The 19645-nt window shown below is 40.7% G+C and overlaps 2 protein-coding genes across 16 annotated transcripts in view; both read right to left on the bottom strand.

The window, feature by feature from the left end:
- The window catches only part of magi3a (membrane associated guanylate kinase, WW and PDZ domain containing 3a), an 83163-nt gene extending 74298 nt beyond the window's left edge, over positions 1 to 8865 (bottom strand). For 5 of the 6 annotated variants that reach the window (XM_058052602.1, XM_058052607.1, XM_058052605.1 and 2 more), the window contains exon 1: positions 7717 to 8865. In XM_058052602.1, the coding sequence (XP_057908585.1) occupies positions 7717 to 8023 (307 nt within the window). In that variant the 5' untranslated portion in view covers positions 8024 to 8865. The remainder of the gene's footprint in view (positions 1 to 7716) is intronic. The other variant, XM_058052601.1, reaches the window with a different exon arrangement.
- A 548-nt stretch (positions 8866 to 9413) lies between these two features.
- Positions 9414 to 19645, bottom strand: tmem269 (transmembrane protein 269). Of its 10 annotated transcripts, none has more exons than XM_058052481.1 (8): positions 19555 to 19583; positions 19344 to 19394; positions 17679 to 17725; positions 15290 to 15437; positions 14078 to 14175; positions 11995 to 12138; positions 11732 to 11932; positions 9415 to 9972 (listed from the first exon to the last, which is right to left on the bottom strand). In XM_058052481.1, exons 3-8 carry the CDS (start codon positions 17701 to 17703, stop codon positions 9863 to 9865), a joined length of 726 nt encoding a protein of 241 aa, XP_057908464.1. In that variant the 5' UTR covers positions 17704 to 17725; positions 19344 to 19394; positions 19555 to 19583; the 3' UTR covers positions 9415 to 9862. The 10 variants fall into 10 exon arrangements, with proteins under 10 accessions (XP_057908467.1, XP_057908464.1, XP_057908472.1 ...); XM_058052489.1 differs by lacking the exon at positions 19555 to 19583 and adding an exon at positions 17038 to 17087 and having other exon boundaries at positions 19344 to 19547; XM_058052488.1 differs by lacking the exon at positions 19555 to 19583 and adding an exon at positions 17020 to 17087 and having other exon boundaries at positions 19344 to 19547.

Raw genomic sequence — 19645 nt, forward strand, 5'->3', positions numbered from 1 at the left:
TGTGGAGTTTGCATGTTCTCCCCGTGCATGCGTGGGTTTTCTCCGGGTACTCCGGTTTCCACATTCCAAAAACATGCTAGGTTAATTGGTGACTCCAAATTGTCCATAGGTATGAATGTGAGTGTGAATGGTTGTTTGTCTAAATGTGCCCTGTGATTGGCTGGCGACCAGTCCAGGGTGTACCCCGCCTCTCGCCCAAAGACAGCTGGGATAGACTCCAGCACCCCCGCGACCCTCGTGAGGAAAAAGCGGTAGAAAATGAATGAATGAAAAAGGGGACCTATTATGCTAATTTTAGGCGAGAGGCGGGGTACACCCTGGACTGGTCGCCAGCCAATCACAGGGCACATATAGACAAACAACCATTCACACTCACATTCATACCTATGGACAATTTGGAGTCACCAATTAACCTAGCATGTTTTTGGAATGTGGGAGGAAACCGGAGTACCCGGAGAAAACCCACGCATGCACGGGGAGAACATGCAAACTCCACACAGAGATGGCCGAGGGTGGAATTGAACTCTGGTCTCCTAGCTGTCAATACAAAAATATACCTTTTATATACATAGAAGCTGTGTTAAAGCACAACATGTGATAAATCAAAATCTATGAACATATTGGCTTAGGCGAAGTAACATAGCTTTACTTTACATAACACCACATTTTGCAAAGTTTAATTCCGCCAGCTGCTTAGAAGACGCCGACACCGAATTACAAGCCATGAACTAGTGAACTAGCCTTATATTTTTTGTCTTACAAAAATTGTATTGTATACAGTAACTTTATATTACTCTGTGATATATTGTCCGGACACACTTTCCCATGCTATTGAATGAGAAACTGAACAGAAACTGTTACTTAGTGAAAGAATGAGAACTAACTCCCGTAAGCAGCACCTGTTGGCAACAATACACTGTCGGAGTTGTGCAGCCAGTCTCGTTCTGCTCAATGAATCCAAAATAACTGCATTCCACACATTGTTCTAATTCCCACATGGATACTCAAAGCATTCACAAAGGAGCCACGGAGTGACAGGTGAGTAACTTGTAAAGGCACTGCTACATGACTCACAGAATGTTTTAAACCGGTGGCCCTTGTAGGTCACATGAATCAGATTTTTTAAAAATACGCATAAATCGCGCAACACAATGAATGAATAATGAATGAATGAATATTGATTTTATCGATTTGTTGTTGCAGCCCTGTGATCAACTAATCAAAAGTTTAAGACCATAGCCTTTAAAAGCTAAAATCTGTTGTGTGATGAACACAATACATGACATGGAACTGTTAACACATAGATTGAGGACGGAAGAAGACATGTGTGGAGAAAAATGGGTGAAATGGACACTGTTCACGGACAAAAATCAAGGAAATTAATTGGGATAACCAAATTGTGTGCTGTGTATGTCCAGTGCCCCCTTTTTGTTTTTGAGTGTGTTGACGTTGTGTTTAGAAAAATCTAAAAATAAATAAAAACAAAGTATTGAAAAAAAAAAAAGCTAAAATCTGGGCAAAATGGAGATTCAATGTCATAATCTGTTTGTAATCTGTATTCACAGTGTCGGGAAAATTGATAGTTCCGTAGTATTCTTCACCATTTCTGCTGATATTGGACTTCTTCAGAGATCCTTAGGATTATGGAACAAAAAAGTCAAGTGGTAGACCCAAAAACATGTCACTGCCAAGTACTGGATGATCCGATTGGCTGTCCGTCAAGACAAAGGATGATGCTTGTCCCAAATGAAGGTTGTTACTGGCGTCGAGGGCAGTCCAATAACAATCAGATGACATCTCCAAGATAAGGGTTTCCCAGTACGCATTAGCTGCTACAATATGAATATCGCTGTAGCTTGGGTTAATATACAGCAAGCAAATAGTGTACAGTATTTGGATTTCTTAAAAATGCAGTAGTGAAGCCTTTGTCTTGACTTTGTAACAAAGTAAACGCTGTTTCAAAGGATTATGGAATGGAATGGCCTTTATTGTCATTATACAAGATGTACAACGAAATTGGAGAGCTTCTCTTTTCAGTGCAGTAGTCAAGTTTAAAAAGCAAAAAAGTATATAAAGTAGAGTAAAAAGACAATTTAACAAGATATATACAAGATATCCAAAATATATCCAAAATATACTGTATATATAACCCGCGGAGGCACTTCCAGATGAAACATCTCAGTCCATCCTCACCCATCTCCAGCCGCTCTCCATCCTTTTCTTAAATTATTATTTATATTCTATGTTTTAACTACACCATTTTGGCCCTCGGGGTCTGCCAAGAAAAAATGCTGGCCCGTGGACAAATGGAATTGAGGTCCTCGGTTTTACACCGTGTCAACATGAGCGCTCGACTCATTCAGCAATAAAACTGTATACGTATTGAAGAGCTCTGTTCATTCAGTTGAACAAAAGAGGAGATGAGATCCAAAAGATGAAAGTTAAAACCACTAGAAAAAGATGTACTGATAATCCAGCCATAGAGAGACGTGAAAGAAGAATGAAAGACTTGTATGACTCGAACTAAGGAAGGATCCTTCACTGATTGTAGTATGATGACGTCCGGATTGCTGGAGTGACATTTCCTCCCGCTCACTTGAAACAGTGACTAATAAACATGTGATCTTCTGTGTCAATTTGTTCAAAGTCCTCTGGGAGCTGGCGACGAGCTGGCTGCTATCAAAGCCTCGGGACAAAGTCATTCTGTGTGTGTGTGTGTCACCTTTAAAATTAAATAACAGGAGTCACTTCCCCAAGTGACGGGCATGATGGTTTTGGGAATGGCTTGATTAATACCAAATGAGAAAGTTGGTTGCTAGTTGCCAGTCAATGTGATCTCATTTCCACCCTCCACATCTGCAAGATGTCAGTGATGTAAGAGTCAAAACAAAATGGCCTTGTGGCTTCCTTGCTTTTCTCCTCAGGCTTGCCTCACATTGGACGCGACGGCGGACTTCAAACAGGGGTGAGATTGAACGTGATCAATAACCTGTTAGTGACACTCAGAGGCAAAACAAGCTCAATTGGCCATAGTGAGGTCTTACTCTCATGAATTCTAATGAGGCCACTCAGGAGCCTCATTTCCAGCAAGCATGACGTGTCGCCATTGAAGAGGGGCAGACTTTGCATTCATATTATGCAGAGAAAAAATAGCTGCAACCTATTTCTCCTAACAGAACAATGTGGCTTGGATCGGCTTTGTGGTCGTAAAAATACAGTCATCCCTCGTTTATTGCGGTAAAATGGTTCCAGACACGACCACGATAAGTTTAACAAGTGCATCTTCTATTTCTGTCCCAGCAGGGGGCAACAGTTCATTTTCCTCCAATAGGCAGCAACAGCTTGGATATAAGACATTCATTCATTCATTCATTTTCTACCGCTTTTTCCTCACGAGGGTCACGGGGCGTGCTGGAGCCCATCCCAGCTGTCTTCGGGCGAGAGGCAGGGTACACCCTGGACTGGTCGCCAGCCAATCACAGGGCACATATAGACAAACAACCATTCACACTCACATTCATACCTATGGACAATTTGGAGTGGCCAATTAACCTAGCATGTTTTTGGAATGTGGGAGGAAACCGGAGTACCCGGAGAAAACCCACGCATGCACGGGGCGAACATGTAAACTCCACACAGAGATGGCCGAGGGTGGAATTGAACCATAGTCTCCTAGCTGTGAGGTCTGCGCGCTAACCACTAGACTATAAGACAGAAATTGCTAAATTGCGTGCTGACAGAGGGAAAGGGCGACAAATCCAGCACGGACAAAACTTTGTTTGGCTATGCATCTGTCGCGATCGCAAAAGATATGACATTGGTGATGCCGTTGTTGTTGATCATCTATAAATAGTTGCCATACATACACACACACACGTATAGTATACGCACATGCAAACATCTGTAAATAGATGATTATTTTGTTGTTTTGTGTTATGTTCTAAATCTGTGAATAAATGTAGTTATTTTGTCATCAAATTCTTTTTTCCTGTGTTGTTTTTGTGGTGGAGGCTGCACGGCGGGCCCAGTGGCACGAGAAAACCCGAGTTCGATTCCACACTTGGCCATCTCTTTGTGGAGTTTGTATGTTCTCCCCCTACTCTGGCTTCCTCCCACATTCCAAAAACATGCTAGGTTAATTGGCGACTCCAAATTGTCCATAGGTATGAATGTGAGTGTGAATGGTTGTTTGTCTGTATGTGCCCTGTGATTGGCTGGCGACCAGTCCAGGGTGTATCCCACCTCTGGCCCGAAGACAGCTGGGATAGGCTCCAGCACCCCAACGATTCTCGTGAGGATAAGCGGTACAAAATGAATGAATGTTTTTGTTCTGCTCTGTTCTGCTTGAATTTGATTCTCTGCAGAAAAAACAAATTTTCTCTGATTTTTGGTCAAAACCACCATATGTTTTACTTTACCCACAAAGGTTAGAAACAAAGTATTTCCTTCTGATGAAAGAAGAGAGTCTAAAGTTTCTTTATATAGTTTAAATCTTTATGTTGTCCTAAAACTCAATACTCTGTGGGTCTTGAAAGTTCAGAATGTGGGTCGGTCGCGTGGCATAAAAAGGAAAAACAGGAAAACATTCACCTGGTGTTCGACGGCCAAATCTGGTTCTTGGGAAAGTGCCGGGGAAACATTTTGTATTCAATGCAGTGTTTCCTATTGCATTCAATTAGCGGAGGAACCCCCAGTTCTCATCTTCTATCTGTTATGCATGTCACATCTCAATCACGTGCATTAAGACTGTTGACTTTATTTGACTATATTTGAGTACTATTAGAAGTAGGAAAACTTGCATGACATTTACTCATTGACTCTGCTTTGTCATTACCACCCCCATACTCCACAATATTTAATTTATAAACAAGAAATGTAACTTGAGAAAGTCCAAAACGGGAAGGAACAACCACTATCTTTTTATTACTCTCGCAATGACAACTAAGCATTTATACTACACATCAGTATCAGACATAAGTCACTTGACAGCATTATTTTCATTAGTTTTGACCTTAAGATTGTTTCGGAGACAGACGACGAGTAACAGTAAATATTTGGACAGTCCTTTCAGACAATGACAGCGAAGCCTCAGTCGTATTATCATGATTAATGGCAGCATAATCGCCCCCAGTTCTGAGATTAATACCGCTCTCTGTCATCTACTATGAGCTTTTTATAACTCTTCTCCGTATCACATTACTCAGTACATCCTCGACAAGGGAATCATTCTGCAGGAACAGCGCTCGTTTGGTTATTGCCTCTGCCAGACTGAGACCACCCGGCTCAAAAAAAAAAAAACGGAGACACCAGATTGGCTCACATGGGTGTACCGTGACTGTGCTTCCGCATAAAACTCAGTTCAATCTGCTGTAAGATTGCCTCAGGCCTCTATCCACATATGCACCTATGTATTGAATCATAACACTTCATTTACATAAATACATATCTGTATCCCGCTTTTAAGTCCACTGGTCCATTGAAACAACTCACACACTTTATTTAGAGATTCACACTGAACTACAAAGTATGCCACTGGTGAAAACAGTTGATGGTAGAATATCGGTGTTAAAAAAATGACAACACATTCCACTTAAATCTACAAAGAAAGAAGACTGCAACCTTAAATTTAATACACGTATTTCTTTCTGGCAGAAACTTGGACATGAGCAAAAACACGCTACGCAATTAATGCTCTCTCCCTAACTTTGCAACGTTTACTTCCTCGGCAGGCGGCTATCATCTGATCCTCCCATCAGCCACCTCATCTCGGCACCGGGCAGCTATAAATGATAGATGAGGCTTGAATTAATTATGAGAAAGGAGATATAAACACAGTGAGCCCCCCCCCCCACTAGGGAACACAGAAACCCATATGAACATGTCAAAGTAGAGTTATAGCGCTGATTAACCATCCCCGCATGTGACCACGTATGAATACAAAATGACTCAAGTGTTATCCCTTATCAAATATTCCACAACCTGTGATTGTGTGCACAGATTTTTTTTTCATTCATATTTTGAGCTGTCTATATGTGCCCTGTGATTGGCTGGCGACCAGTCCAGGGTGTACCCCGCCTCTCGCCCGAAGACAGCTGGGATAGGCTCCAGCACCCCCCGCGACCCAAGTGAGGAAAAGCGGTAGAAAATGAATGAATGAATTTGAGCTATAAAGTTTAAATGTTGCACAAATGGGCGGCACGGCGGCCCAGTGGTCAGCGCGCAGACCTCACAGCTAGGAGACCATGGTTCAATTCCACCCTCGGCCATCTCTGTGTGGAGTTTGCATGTTCTCCCCGTGTATGCTTGGGTTTCCTCCCACATTCCAAAAACATGCTGTCCATAGGTATGAATGTGAGTGTGAATGGTTGTTTGTCTATATGTGCCCTGTGATTGGCTGGCGACCAGTACAGGGTGTACCCCGCCTCTCGCCCGAAGACAGCTGGGATAGGCTCCAGCACCCCCGCGACCCTTGTGAGGAAAAGCGGTAGAAAATGAATGAATTAATGAATGTTCCACAAATGAAGCCTGTATTTTACGGGCCTACCTTTAAAGTTTAGATTTACAAAATGTAAACAAACATAACACCATCCCTAATATCAGCCCTATGCATTGCAACAACGCATACCTGTTTGAAACCTTAACAACAATCACTAGAAACACATCCTGTACTCAGAGACACAAACAAGCGTCAAGACGCCAAAACATGTGACCATGGTTGCATCCTGCAAGAAGCTGGAATGTGGAGCTGACTGGTTGGTTTAGATTTGGATTCGCCTCAGCGCTACTACTCTGTTGCACAACACTGACCAGGCAAAGAAACTGAAACGCGCTTACTTTATCTACTTGTGAGGAAATCGATGCAGCAGATGATCAAAAAAAAAATTGACGACTCCAAATGGTCCATAGGTATGAATGTGAGTGTGAATGGTTGTTTGTCTATATGTGCGCTGTGATTGGCTGGCCACCAGTCCAGGGTGGTCAGCCTATTTAAACTGTGTAAACTGTTCAAGTGCTTGAGGTGTCACTCAAACAAAAAATATGTCACCGTTCTGCTTGAATTTGATTCTCTGCAGAAAAAAATAATTTTCTCTGATTTTTGGTCAAAATCAGGTGTTTTCACTTAAACCACCATATGTTCTACTGTTGATTTATAAAGACCCACAAAAGGTTAGAAACAAAATATTTCCTTCTGATGAAAGAAGAGAGTCTAAAGTTTCTTTATATAGTTTAAATCTTTATGTAGTCCTAAAACTCAACACTCTGTGGGTCTTGAAAGTTCAGAATGTGGAAAAACAAAAAGGAAAAACAGGAAACTAATTTTCTCACATGTATCAAAACACACAAATAAACTGTGTGAGTTAGACAATGTGTGTATGATTGCATCCCTTATACAACAACCCTTAATAGCCTCAATGACAATACTGATGCATGGATGCAAAGAAGATTACAAAATGAGTTCAGACAAAGGGCGGCATGAGGATGTTGCAGTGCATCCAGATGTGGCCTCAAACTCATGCAGCCACACACACACGCTTGCGTTTGGCTGGAGGGTACTGCAGCAAAACCAGAGGCTGAAAAACATTGAACTGACGTTTGCCTTCAAAACACACACACACACATACACTGCAGGACAGCTCTTATGCATGGTTCACCTATGTAGGCGTGTTTTCAAGTTCAAAATGTGTGTGTGAATAGAAGAGTTTGGGGGGCACACACCTGGTTTGACAGTCTTCAGGCGAATAGGCTCTCGGAAGTGGCGGATGACAGCCAGAGAGTCCCGGTGCGTCAGTCCACTCACCGGAGTGTTGTTGACTTCCAGCAGGACGTCACCGCTGCTGGGGAGCCTCCCGGCGTGGCAGACCAGCGCCTCGGCTACTATATGCCCGAGATAAGGGAACTCCCCCTGCTCTGCGCCGCCTAGTAGCTCAACTACAGTGACCAGGTCCCCGGAACCCCCCCACGACACGGCGCACTCCTGGACTTTAGCGGACCAGTGCTTCTTCTTTTTGAGGGTCTTGGACATTGTTGGAGGCTCTTTTTTTGCAGTACGAACGCGATCGTCCTTCAAGCCGAGGGCGGCTTGTGGGTGCTAAGACGCAGTGACGCACAGGCGAATCATTGCAGATTGTCCCAAGTCTTATGTCATGATCCACTACGCCTCCGATGATGATGGTGGTGGTGGTGGTGGTGGTCGGTCGTCCCAATGGATTCAGTCGCGCATCACCCCTGCACACTGAGATGCGAGGCCAAAGTGGCTGCGTCAGTGTCGCATAGAGACGGAACGTGTCGTTTCTGATGCTGGGGCGTCTCGACCCCACAGTCCTCCGTGTGCACTCCCACGACTTAACTAGGCCTTCTTCTTTTTTTTTACACTTAAACTCCTACCAAACAGCACAGCTACTTGACCAACACCAGATGGGCTTCTTAGGGTGTAATGCTATGTTCATGTCCCAAAAGGAACGTAGGAATCCTCAGCCCGGTTGACTAAACTGTGTCCAAAACACTTTCGACCAAAGGATCTCCTCGCATTTCTGCTGTTTGCTCCACAGCTTGATCCAAACAGACTGGATAGGCAACTTTACGCTGCACACCTGTCCTTGCGTGGCGCCCTCCTCCGTGGTGACATCAGCAATCCAGCCCTTGGAAACGGAAAAACATACATTTCCCTCCACGGAGAACAACGGCGGATTCTGATCTGTTCCTCTTTCCACGGCGTCCTGTTGCTTCTCTTTGATCGGCGGGCAATGGCACGACTTCTCCGCACGTTGTGTACTAAAGCAAATACACGCAGCAACACACACGGGTCATGATCCGATTAGACTTCATAACTTTTTTCCCATCTTGTTCCGTGTTGCTCTGTTGATTGAAGAAGCTGCTGTCCAATCGGTGATAGGAGGCGGGGCGTTAAACCGTATGAATTTAACCAATCAGAAGCGACAAGAGGAGGGCCTTGTGTGATTTACAAGCAAGGTTCTTATTGCTACCGTTTGTCAACGGAGGAATGGATTTGGTTTTCTCGTCGGATATGGTGCAAAGTTAACTTAAAATTGACCAACTTCATGGTGACTTAATACACAATAGTGCACATTCTTATTTTTGAACATATATGTACAAAGGCAACGGCTTGAATGCCTTTTTAGCTTTTCCTGGGCGCGTGTGCCCTCTAGTGGTTATAAGTTGTAAAGTCAATCCAAGTACTTAATACGGCTTCACTGATGCTAAAACAGCACAGCGATTGGCTGGCGACCTGACCAAGGTGTACCCCTCAAATATTGGCTCCACATTAAAATGTTGTCTCAGATTGACTACAAGTAATGTTGCCAGCTTGTATATTAAAGTTTAAATACTTTGGAAGGCCATTGGGGGGCCTAGAAGACCCTAAAAAAATCAAACTTTTACTGTGACACATCACATGACACTGAACACATTCCATTTTTTCTCTTTATTTTCACAAATGTAGTGACACACTGCAAAAGGAAATATTTGTATTGCAATTAGAATGTTTTTTTCAGTATTTCTATTCAAATAACTACAAATGTACTCCTTGCATACTCCCACATAAAACTAAAATATATGCAAACATTTACATTGTATTCTATATGTAAGTCGCTGTACTCGGCAGATTGCTGCTATTATGCTGTTTAATCAACACAAACAAGGTCAACAAAAAAGTTTCATTGTCAGTATCTGACCTGGGCTACATGGTGGGGGTTGTGCATTAAATAAACTGTAACAAAATCTTGGAGAGAACCATGGCTTGCAGACCCCCGCCCCCCCTAAAAAAAGGTTACATGGTGTTCTGTTTGTGGTGAATGAACCTGCAGCTTGAAGCAGTCTGGAAGAGTTCATCTTTGTCCTACTTTTACACTTTACTGCTCCAAAGAGATGTTGGGAACAAAATGTAAGAGACGGACCACAGCAGGTAGTACACACAGGCAGGGGCGAAGGATGAGCAGAACAGCATGAGAACTCCTGAAAAGAAACGTTGAAAGCGTGAGAAAGAAAATCTGTTTTGTTTAAAGTGATTGTCAAAGCAAAAACTCTTGTATTTTGAACAATGCCTGACACAAGCTGTTACATTATACTTTGCATTCCACTGCAGTGTGTGATGGTTACACACATTCAGTTCAGTTGTGACTCAACGTTAGCAGCAGGGGGCAGTGCCGTGCCAGCTCCAGTAGATGCAGTTTTTTTTTCTTCCTTTCAAGAGGATTTTATAATAATATAATAATAGGAATACAGAGCAGCCTATCAATGGCAAATAAGGAACTTGTTATAATGTTTGTTTCTTTACTCCGGTCAGCAAACTTCCATCCATCTATTTTCTATGCCGCTTATCCTCACTTGATATGCTGGAGCCTATCCCAGCTGTCTTCGGGAGAGAGGCGGGGTACACCCTGGACTGGTCGCCAGCCAATCACAGGGCACATATAGACAAACAACCATTCACACTCACATTCATACCTATGGACAATTTGGAGTCACCAATTAACCTAGCATGTTTTTGGAATGTGGGAGGAAATCGAAGTAGGGATGCCAAGCGGAAAATCAAACCCAGGTCTTCCCGATCTCCGGAATGTGTGTATCCCATAGTATTACGACTTTAAAACACTTTGGTACTCTTTGGTTTGTTGTGATAAATTTTTTCCTTGTTAGAATGCAACTTTTTCTCTTAATATTTTGACTTTATTCTTATGAAATTGAAGCTATTTTTTCTAATGGTGTTTTTTTTTTTTTTTACCTATTTCAACTATTTTCTTGTAATTTTTTTTCCTCAAAATTTTGACTTTATTCTCCAAATATTTTTACTTTATTCTTGGAACATTAGAACTTTTTACGCAACCTAATTTTCCAAAAATTATAACTTCATTCATTGTTTTGTCTCTCATAGTACGACTATTTTTTCTTTAATATTTCAACTTTATGCTACTAAAATGATGTTATTTTTCCTCATAATATTACAGCGTTACATATCTTAACATTCATTTTCTACCGCTTTTCCTCACGAGAGTCACAGGGGGGTGCTGGAGCCTATCCCAGCTGTTTTCGGGCGAGAGGCGGGGTAGACCCTGGACTGGTCGCCAGCCAATCACAGGGCACATATAGACAAACAACCATTCACACTCACATTCATACCTATGGACAATTTGGAGTCGCCAATTAACCGAACAAGAGAGAAAACCCACACATGCACGGGGAGAACATGCAAACTCCACACAGAGATGACTGAATTGAACCCTGGTCTCCTATAGCTGTGAGGTCTGCACGCTAACCACTCGACCGCCGTGCAGCCCCATTTGTAAATAACCCCGATAGGCTGCACTTTGGACCCCACTGCTCTAAAGGTCTCCCATCAAGCGTTATTGTTTTAAAGCACTTGTGTGTCAGAACTGCAGAGCAACACTGTTGGGTATTCCAAGGTTGCTTTCATAAATCTGTGATACAGTATCTAACAATTCTGGTGTAAACACCCTGAAAATGGGACTAGTTGAGTCAAGATGCAAGACACAAAATTTGTGCTATGTAAGTAAGTAAGTAAAAAGTGCTTTGTAAGTAAAGTGACTGAAAATAATATGTATGCCTGACCATACCATAACACGTTCCACAACATAAGTACATTTACTGATGGCGTTTTATTACTGTGCCCATCACCTCATGTTGCCTGCCACGGCCATGTTGCGTGGATCTGTGCTTTAATGACTTTAATTATATGACAAGACAATGGCATTACCCCCCACATAGACAACTTTCTTCCAGGCCTGGGACTCCAACACTCGGTCATGGGGGTAGAAATTCTGCCGGATCATAAAGAGTATCATGGCCACAGCGATGACTCGCAGCACGGCCGTGTTTCCGCCCGACAGCAGCGAGGCACTGGCGAGGATGGCCGAGGAGTAGATGCAGGGCAGGCCGCGATACATGAACGGGATCCCTGAAGAACCGAGATAGATGACTATACAGAAACTTTGTATTTTGTACATTTTAGGGACTTACCGCTTGAAAAGAAACAGAGACGAACAAGCACAGAGAGAGCATAACACATGCACAGGATGTTATCCAGCAGGTCAGGTGTCCTCAGGAGCAGAGATGTGGCAATCCCAAAAGTCGTGAAATCTGCAAAGTCATCCAGCTTTGCACCTTGGGAATGAAAAGAAAAGGTAAAAAAAAATGTACTTGTGGCTTTGGATGGAATGTTCTGCATGGTCAAGCCTAACATGACACACAAGAGACAAGTGGGAATTTCAGCGTCAGCGGCCATTCAACAAACAACATTCTCCACTGCTGTGTCTCTTTATCCCTTAGAGGCGGTGAGTGTGCATTCAGCACATGAGGAAGAGTTGGGTCGGGCAACACAGCTGGAATGAACGAGGTGGCATTCCAAAGCCCAGGGTCAACCATTTTAGCAATTTCAGATATGCAGAGACCAAAGCAACGGGATCAAATGGACAATTGAGAGGTGATCCCGTGGAATTAGTCCGCTTAATCAACAAAGTTCATTTGACAAAATACGTGAACATTCACCTGCAAAGTCATGCAGAAAAAATACAAGGGGTGGCACAAGGGCCTCTAACATGGGGCCAACAATTGGATGATGCACCTCTGAGCTATTTTGGGCTTTTGAGAAAAACAGAGCTTTAAAAATGCAAAAACTGCCAGAAAAATCAAAGCAGTTACTTAAAGGAAAACTGCACTTAAAAAAATATGTTATTAAATGCTAAAGCCCTAACAAAAAAACTCACTTGTGTATTAACCAAGCTAGCACGATATTGCTATTGCCGCAGCTAATACGAAAAACTACATTTATCTCACTCGCCACTGGTCTCGGTGTCACTCACAGACCGAACAGACAGAAAAGTGGACACCTAGCTCTCAATAGCATTTTTTTTTTTACCTGAAACACGTCATGTGCTGGAAGACACAGCCATCTCAATGACAGCGGACATTGACATTGTTGTCGCTGTTTCTATGCTGCTGTTGATGACGGCATGAGTAGCGTGAGCTCCTGGCCTAAATCAATGCGCCTAGGAAAGAAGTTTCCGTCATGTTTTAAATCATCAAAATACAGCAAAAATTACTGTAAGTATTACACGTTATCATCAGTGTACTTATTAGTGCATGATCACAAAAGTTGTAAAAGGTTTTCTAAAGGGCTTCACAGTCGAAATAAGTACCTCCCAATGAGGTGCATTGTTAGCTAGCTCATACTAACTCGTTTTCTTTCATTGGAACACACAAAAAAGTGCAGTTTTCCTTTAAGATCAGTTGAAAATGAAACCATTAACCAAAAAAAAAGATGCCAACTTGGCTCCAGACTGAATAAAATGTTGCCAGATAGTAATGTGATCAGACATGCATCACTGGTGGTGAGGGTGACATAAACATAAACATATACCGAGGTAGGGATGCCAAGCGGAGAATCAAACCCAGGTCTTCCCGATCTCCGGAATGTGTGTATCCCATAGTATTATGACTTTAAAACACTTTGGTACTCTTTGGTTTGTTTTGATACATTTTTTCCTCGTTAGAATGCAACTTTTTCTCTTAATATTTTGATTTTATTCTTATGAGTGTGTGTTTTATACCTATTTCAACTATTTTCTTGTAAATGTTTTTCTCAAAATTTTGACTTTATTCTCCAAATATTTTGACTTTATTCTTGTAACATTAGAACTTTTTACACAACGTAATTTTCCAAAAATTATAACTTCATTCATTGTTTTGTTTGTCTCTCATAGTATGACTATTTTTTCTTTAATATTTCAACTTTATGCTACTAAAATCATAATCATAAAGACATAATCTCGTAAACACATACATGTCCGTATCGCATGCATTTACTCCAAAACAGTCTCATTCTGTTGTTACAATTATTTAAAAACTCATCTGAAAAGCATATATATATTTATATCGTATATACGATTTTGTGACACAATCCACGTTAAACTAAAAGTCTCCTTTTTGCAAAGGAGTTTTATGGAAGGCCAAATACCAACAAAACACCAACCAGAGAGCCCAGCCAATGCCCCCATTTCAAGTTGATCTTTGGCAGGGCTATCGACCACAACGCTCCACTTACCCAGGGCAGAACAGGCATCGAGTCGCCTGGCAACCGCTCCGTCTGCCAAATCTAGCAGGTAGCCAATGAGAACCAGCCAACATGCAGCATGATTGTGCCTGAACAAAAAACACGTCAAGTTATCTGATGGCAGTAAAACGTAGCAAAGACGACATTTGAATGTTCGGTCAACTTTCTGTCCGTCTTGGAAGTTTATTGACATTGTTTATTTGGGGTCTGTGACATGGACCCATCAATAATTTAATCAATTAATAATCAAAAAAATTTTTCCCGGTCATTAGCATAATGCAAATGTGCAATATTCCATCACTGCCTCTGTTACTACCTCAATCATATTTATTTATTTAACAACCCAATACAATACACTCATATGTGACTTTACCAGTCATTATTTGCACTATGACCCATTTATCATTGCACTAAAATTAATATATCTGCAATATGTCTGCTCCTGCATATGCACCTGTGCAATACTATGTGTATATTTTGGATATCTTGTATATATCTTGTTAAATTGTCTTTTTTACTCTACTTTTATATACTTTTTTTTAAACTTGACTACTGCAGTCAATCTAAAAATTAGGAGAAGCTCTCCAATCTCGTTGTACATCTTGTATAATGACAATAAAGGCCATTCCATTCCATTCCATTCCATAAACGCACATTTCTGTCATTGATATGCACTAATAATGAAATGCTTGTGAACAGCTGATTCCAGAATGGGTTGTTCACTCAACCAATCAAATTCGGGGGCCGATCTTCACCGCCTGACCCCATGTGACACTGACAAAACCTCATCTGCATTTTACCCATTCATCTAAAATCTGATTTGGATCGGCCAGCAAATGCATCTATTCCATTGGAGGATTTTGCTAATGCATAGTCATGATTGAAAATGGGCCTACAGATGACAGGTTCAGGGGCAATAAAAAAAAAGCCAAACTGGAAGGGTTGTGTTGTGTTTGTGACCACCATATAATGTTTGAATGGGATGGTACTTTTTCCAGTGAAGTTGTGATAATTTGATTCTCACCGGGAACTAAAAGGTTTTGGAAGTCCACATAAATACAGTAAGAATGGACTTTGATGGTATCTGTTATACTGTATATAATCTGTATAATAGTAAAAAAAAAGTTTCTTTCAAAACTGCTACATCTATCTTATGAAAGCTGTTCTTCCATAGTAACAAAAGAGATTAAAATCCTGACTCACCCATCAAGACTGCTGAGGATGGAGGCCATGCCCATGACCATGTTGGCAACGGACAGCACGTTTGCAGCATTTCTACGTGCAAACTCCTTAATCTGTAGTCCTGTGGTTTGATCACTGAGAAAGAGCTTGTTGGTGCACCGGAAAAGACCTGAGACCACATAACAGTAGAAGTTGGTAGCCATTTAGGTGAACTGTGATCATACCAGATGACCATCAGTTTCCTAAATGGGAACCGTTGGATCATTTTATTCCAGTCAAATCTTGGCTTCAATACATTAATAACATTTCTGCATGATTTCCAAATACACATTATAGAAAGTACATGAAACTGAAGAGACATCACGTTTACGAGACAGACACAGACTTTACGTACTCATCCATGACTAGAACGCATACACTCATTCATGTGTCATGTGCACCCGACAGCATGCATCATTAAAGTGCCCCCCCTACCAGCTACTCTTACATCAAGTCTCATTATATTCATTATTAGCATTACATGCAAAGAAGTATTTGTGAAACATGATCACATTGGGGTGAAACACACACACACACACACACACACAGTGCTGGTGTGGGGGTGGGGGGCGGGGGGTGGACAAACAATAGACATTCAACACATATGAAAAGTGTGAGCTGCACCAACTGCATTGACACATACCAGACGTGAGATCAATTTGTCTGCTAGCGCCAATCAAAAAGCGGTGACCTACAAACAAGGACGTGGCAGCAGCCAACAGTTGCAATCTATTGATGCCACTCTAGCATGGACATTATGGTAAATGCAAATAGTCATTGCTTTAGACCAGGAGTGTCCAAAGTGCAGCCCGGGGGCCGTTTCCCCCCCCCCCCCCCCCCCTTTGATGTTATTTTTTTTAGTACATTCTCAAAAAAATAATTTAACAACAACAAAACATGGAGAAAAAAACAGCAGTAACTTTATGAGTCAATCAAAATATCGAGAAAAAAGCAATTTTACGATGATGAAAAAATTTAAGTAGCACAAAGTTGAAATACTTAACAAAAATATATTGAAAAGTCAAAATGTTATGAAAAACAGTGAAAATAGTGTGGGAATAAAGGAACTCACAAGAAGAAAATTGACAAGAATTATGTTGTAATATGTGGAAAATAAAAAAAAAAACATTAATCAACCACTGATGACATCATAGACTGGCGACGTAACTTCCGTTTTTGGTTGTTGTGTTGTTTACGTCGTTAATAGATTGATATGTGTGAATAAAAAAAAAATACATTAATAACACAACAAGACGCGCGCCGTATTATGGCAAAATTGTGGCGGAAATTTTGAACCAAAAAACATGCTAACGAGAAACCACTTTCTGTATCACAATATTGGGATGCATTTGTCTTGCACAGCTATATGTGTTGGTTTACAAAAATATTAAAGTGGAAAATGTTTGGACACCCCTGCTTCAGACTTTCAATGTTATTATTATTATTATTATTATTATTTTGTGAAAACTACAACACTAATTAGTCAGCAAAATATAACAGAAGCTGACCGCAGCCTGCTCTGGCCAAAAATATATACATATAATAATAATAACTGCCTCTGCCCACAACAAATAAGTCATTTACATCCAATTTTTTTTTAAATCCTGCTTTCTCTCATGTCATAGTACCGTCCAAGACAGTGTGCTCAGATAATAACCTGCAAAAAGTTACAGTAGATTTAAATGTTGAATGTTGCAGAATAGCAACCCAACCCTTTAAGTGTTTTTCACCCTGAACTTCCCGAGATTCCAAAGCCAGGGCAGTTCAAGAGATTCTTCATCTGAAAAAAAACAGTGGATGAGACAAGAGCACACAGCCAAGAACAATTGTCATATTTTTTTTAAAAACTTTAAACTTAAAAGCATGCTTTTTGTTTTAATTCTTATTCTATTTTGGGCACACATGTGGCAGTCAGAATGAATGATTTCTTTGAATGATGAGGCATATTCATCCACATGCAGCTCATACCTGTGGGCTCCTTTAATTGAGACAATAGTCACTAAAAATAAATGGTTGACTCCAAAACCATGCAGATCAATCCATTTCAAGCAGGTGAATTGCTGTCTAATGGACACGAATGCATGATGGGAAATCCCATGTTACATAATAAACTGCTATGTTACCTGCTAAAGACTAAAAAACCCAATTGAGAAGTGAGAAAAACAACAAAAATAAACAGAGGGAAGACAATTACATTTACAGTTAAACAACAGGAACATAAAAACGCCTTCTACAATATCTCTCATATACAATTCTTGCTGGTTATAATGAACATCCTCGCATTAAGCCAGTCTAACATATACAGTTCCCCAGACTGAACAGAAAGGTGCACGTTAATCCAGATTAGAAGATTAATCATCACTGGACCTACCGGAGGAGGGCGTCAACAAAATCATGATGGTCTCTGGATCACAACAGCTGAAAGACAATGTGACAATGAATGAGTTAAAAAAAAATGGTATAGTGCAGCAAAGTAAGAAGTCAAAATATTTACCACTTCCACACAAATTGGGAGAACCTTTTTTTTTTACTCCAACATGTTATCTTAAAAAGTCACAAATGAAGTGGGGAAGAATGGCAAAGTGAGAAGCCAAAAACCTACCGCTTCCACACTGAATGGGAGGAGAACCCTTTTTTACATGTTCTTAAAGTTCACAGTGAGAAGAAGGAGGCTTCCACAAGAATGAGAGAAAAAGTATTTTTTACTCTCACATGTCAAATTAAACGGTCTCAAGTGGGTGGGGAAGGAGAGCAAAGTAAGAAGCCAAAAACCTACCACTTCCACACGAAATGGGAGGAGAACCCCTTTTTCACTCTCACATGTAAACTAATAGGGTTTCAAATGGAGTGGGAGAGAAGGGCAAAGTAAGAAGCCAAAAATGTACCACTTCCACACAAAATGGGAGGATAACCCTTTTTTACTCTAACATGTAAACTTAAAGGGTTTCAAATGGAGAGGGGACGGAGGACATAGTAAGAAGCCAAAAACCCACCACTTTCACACAAAATGGGAGGATAACCCCTCTTTACTCTAACATGTAAACTTAAAGAGTTTCAAATAGAGTGGGGGAAAATGTCAAAATGAAAAGCCCAAAATTAACCACTTCCACGTGAAATGGGAGGATAACCCTTTTTTACTCTAACTTGAAAACTTAAAGGGTCACAAATGGAGTGGGGAAGGAGGACAAAGTAAGAAGCCATAAATGTACCACTTCCACACGAAATTGGAGAACCTGTTTTTGCAAAGTGACCAGAATACTGCATGACTTTTTTTTCCAATAGTTTTTTTTTTTTTAACCAATCGTAGTCGATAATAAAACAGAAACATCAACCATTTATTCATTCATTAAGTTTTGATACAGTGATAGAGTGATAAAGTACTGGACGATTGTACTTGAAAAAATACAATTAAAATGGAATTTATCATTTCAAACAAAACAAAACAAAACAAAAGAAGAATTATTTTTAAAATACACACATCACGCTGGTGCACCTCAATAAATTAGAAATAAAATAAAATTACAATAAAATTACAATTTCAGCAGTTTCATTCACCAATTCACTTCATTTGACATTGAACGAAGTAGCACTTTTCAAGACAACTTTTCAACAATTTTATGAGATGCTGAATATGTTTTTTAATTAGCTATAATCATCAAATTTGGTAATAATTTAAGAAATATTTATGAACTACTGAAATTAATGTAAGAAAACATAATATACCATAACTGTAGATACATGTAAAACTAACCCCTGGAATTATTTGTTTTATTTTCACAATTTGATGGTTGCCTGTTTGGCGCAGCGCTGCATCCTCGCACTAGTGATCTTGCGCACACTTGTGGACGTGCAGGAAGCAGCAGGTGCATGGAAAACTATAGAATATATGCAATCTAATGCACCGGTGGGAGATCTGAATTATCTGAATCAAATCTGAATCGAATCCGATAAGAGTTTGATCAGTCTGAACTGCGTCATAAAAAGTAGAGCGCCTGTTTCCCGAAGACATTAGACTTCTAAAAAGTGCGTCTCTTACCTGAAGTGAGCTCCACAGATTAAAAGGACCCAAATAAAAAGATGGAGATGCCTTTTAAAAAAAAAATTATATATATATATATATATATATAATAAACGGGAACCTTTCACCAAATCGAACTTTTCTTAATATTAAATAATATTATTTATTCCTGCTATGTGACGCTTTAATATGTCATCATCATCACCATCATCATCTGCAGCACGTTTACCTGTCAACGTTGCTGTCGCTTTCCCAAAGCGGGCTTTTAAAGAGAAAGGATAAATCCACTGGAATATTCCACCGGAAGTGACGCAGCCGTG

This window comes from Doryrhamphus excisus, chromosome 16 (assembly GCF_030265055.1).
Source record: "Doryrhamphus excisus isolate RoL2022-K1 chromosome 16, RoL_Dexc_1.0, whole genome shotgun sequence".
In the NCBI taxonomy this organism is placed as follows: Eukaryota; Metazoa; Chordata; class Actinopteri; order Syngnathiformes; family Syngnathidae; genus Doryrhamphus; species Doryrhamphus excisus.

Bases quoted from the DNA above. Each gene is read 5' to 3' on its own strand.
- tmem269 (XM_058052479.1), bottom strand. From the start codon at position 15,471: ATGGCTACCAACTTCTACTGTTATGTGGTCTCAGGTCTTTTCCGGTGC. The intron at 12,139-14,077 runs GTAAGTGGAGCG...TTCATTCCCAAG, and splicing joins CGATGCCTGTTCTGCCCTGG to GTGCAAAGCTGGATGACTTT. The intron at 9,973-11,731 runs GTAATGCCATTG...GTTTCTTTTCAG, and splicing joins GAAAGTTGTCTATGTGGGGG to GAGTTCTCATGCTGTTCTGC.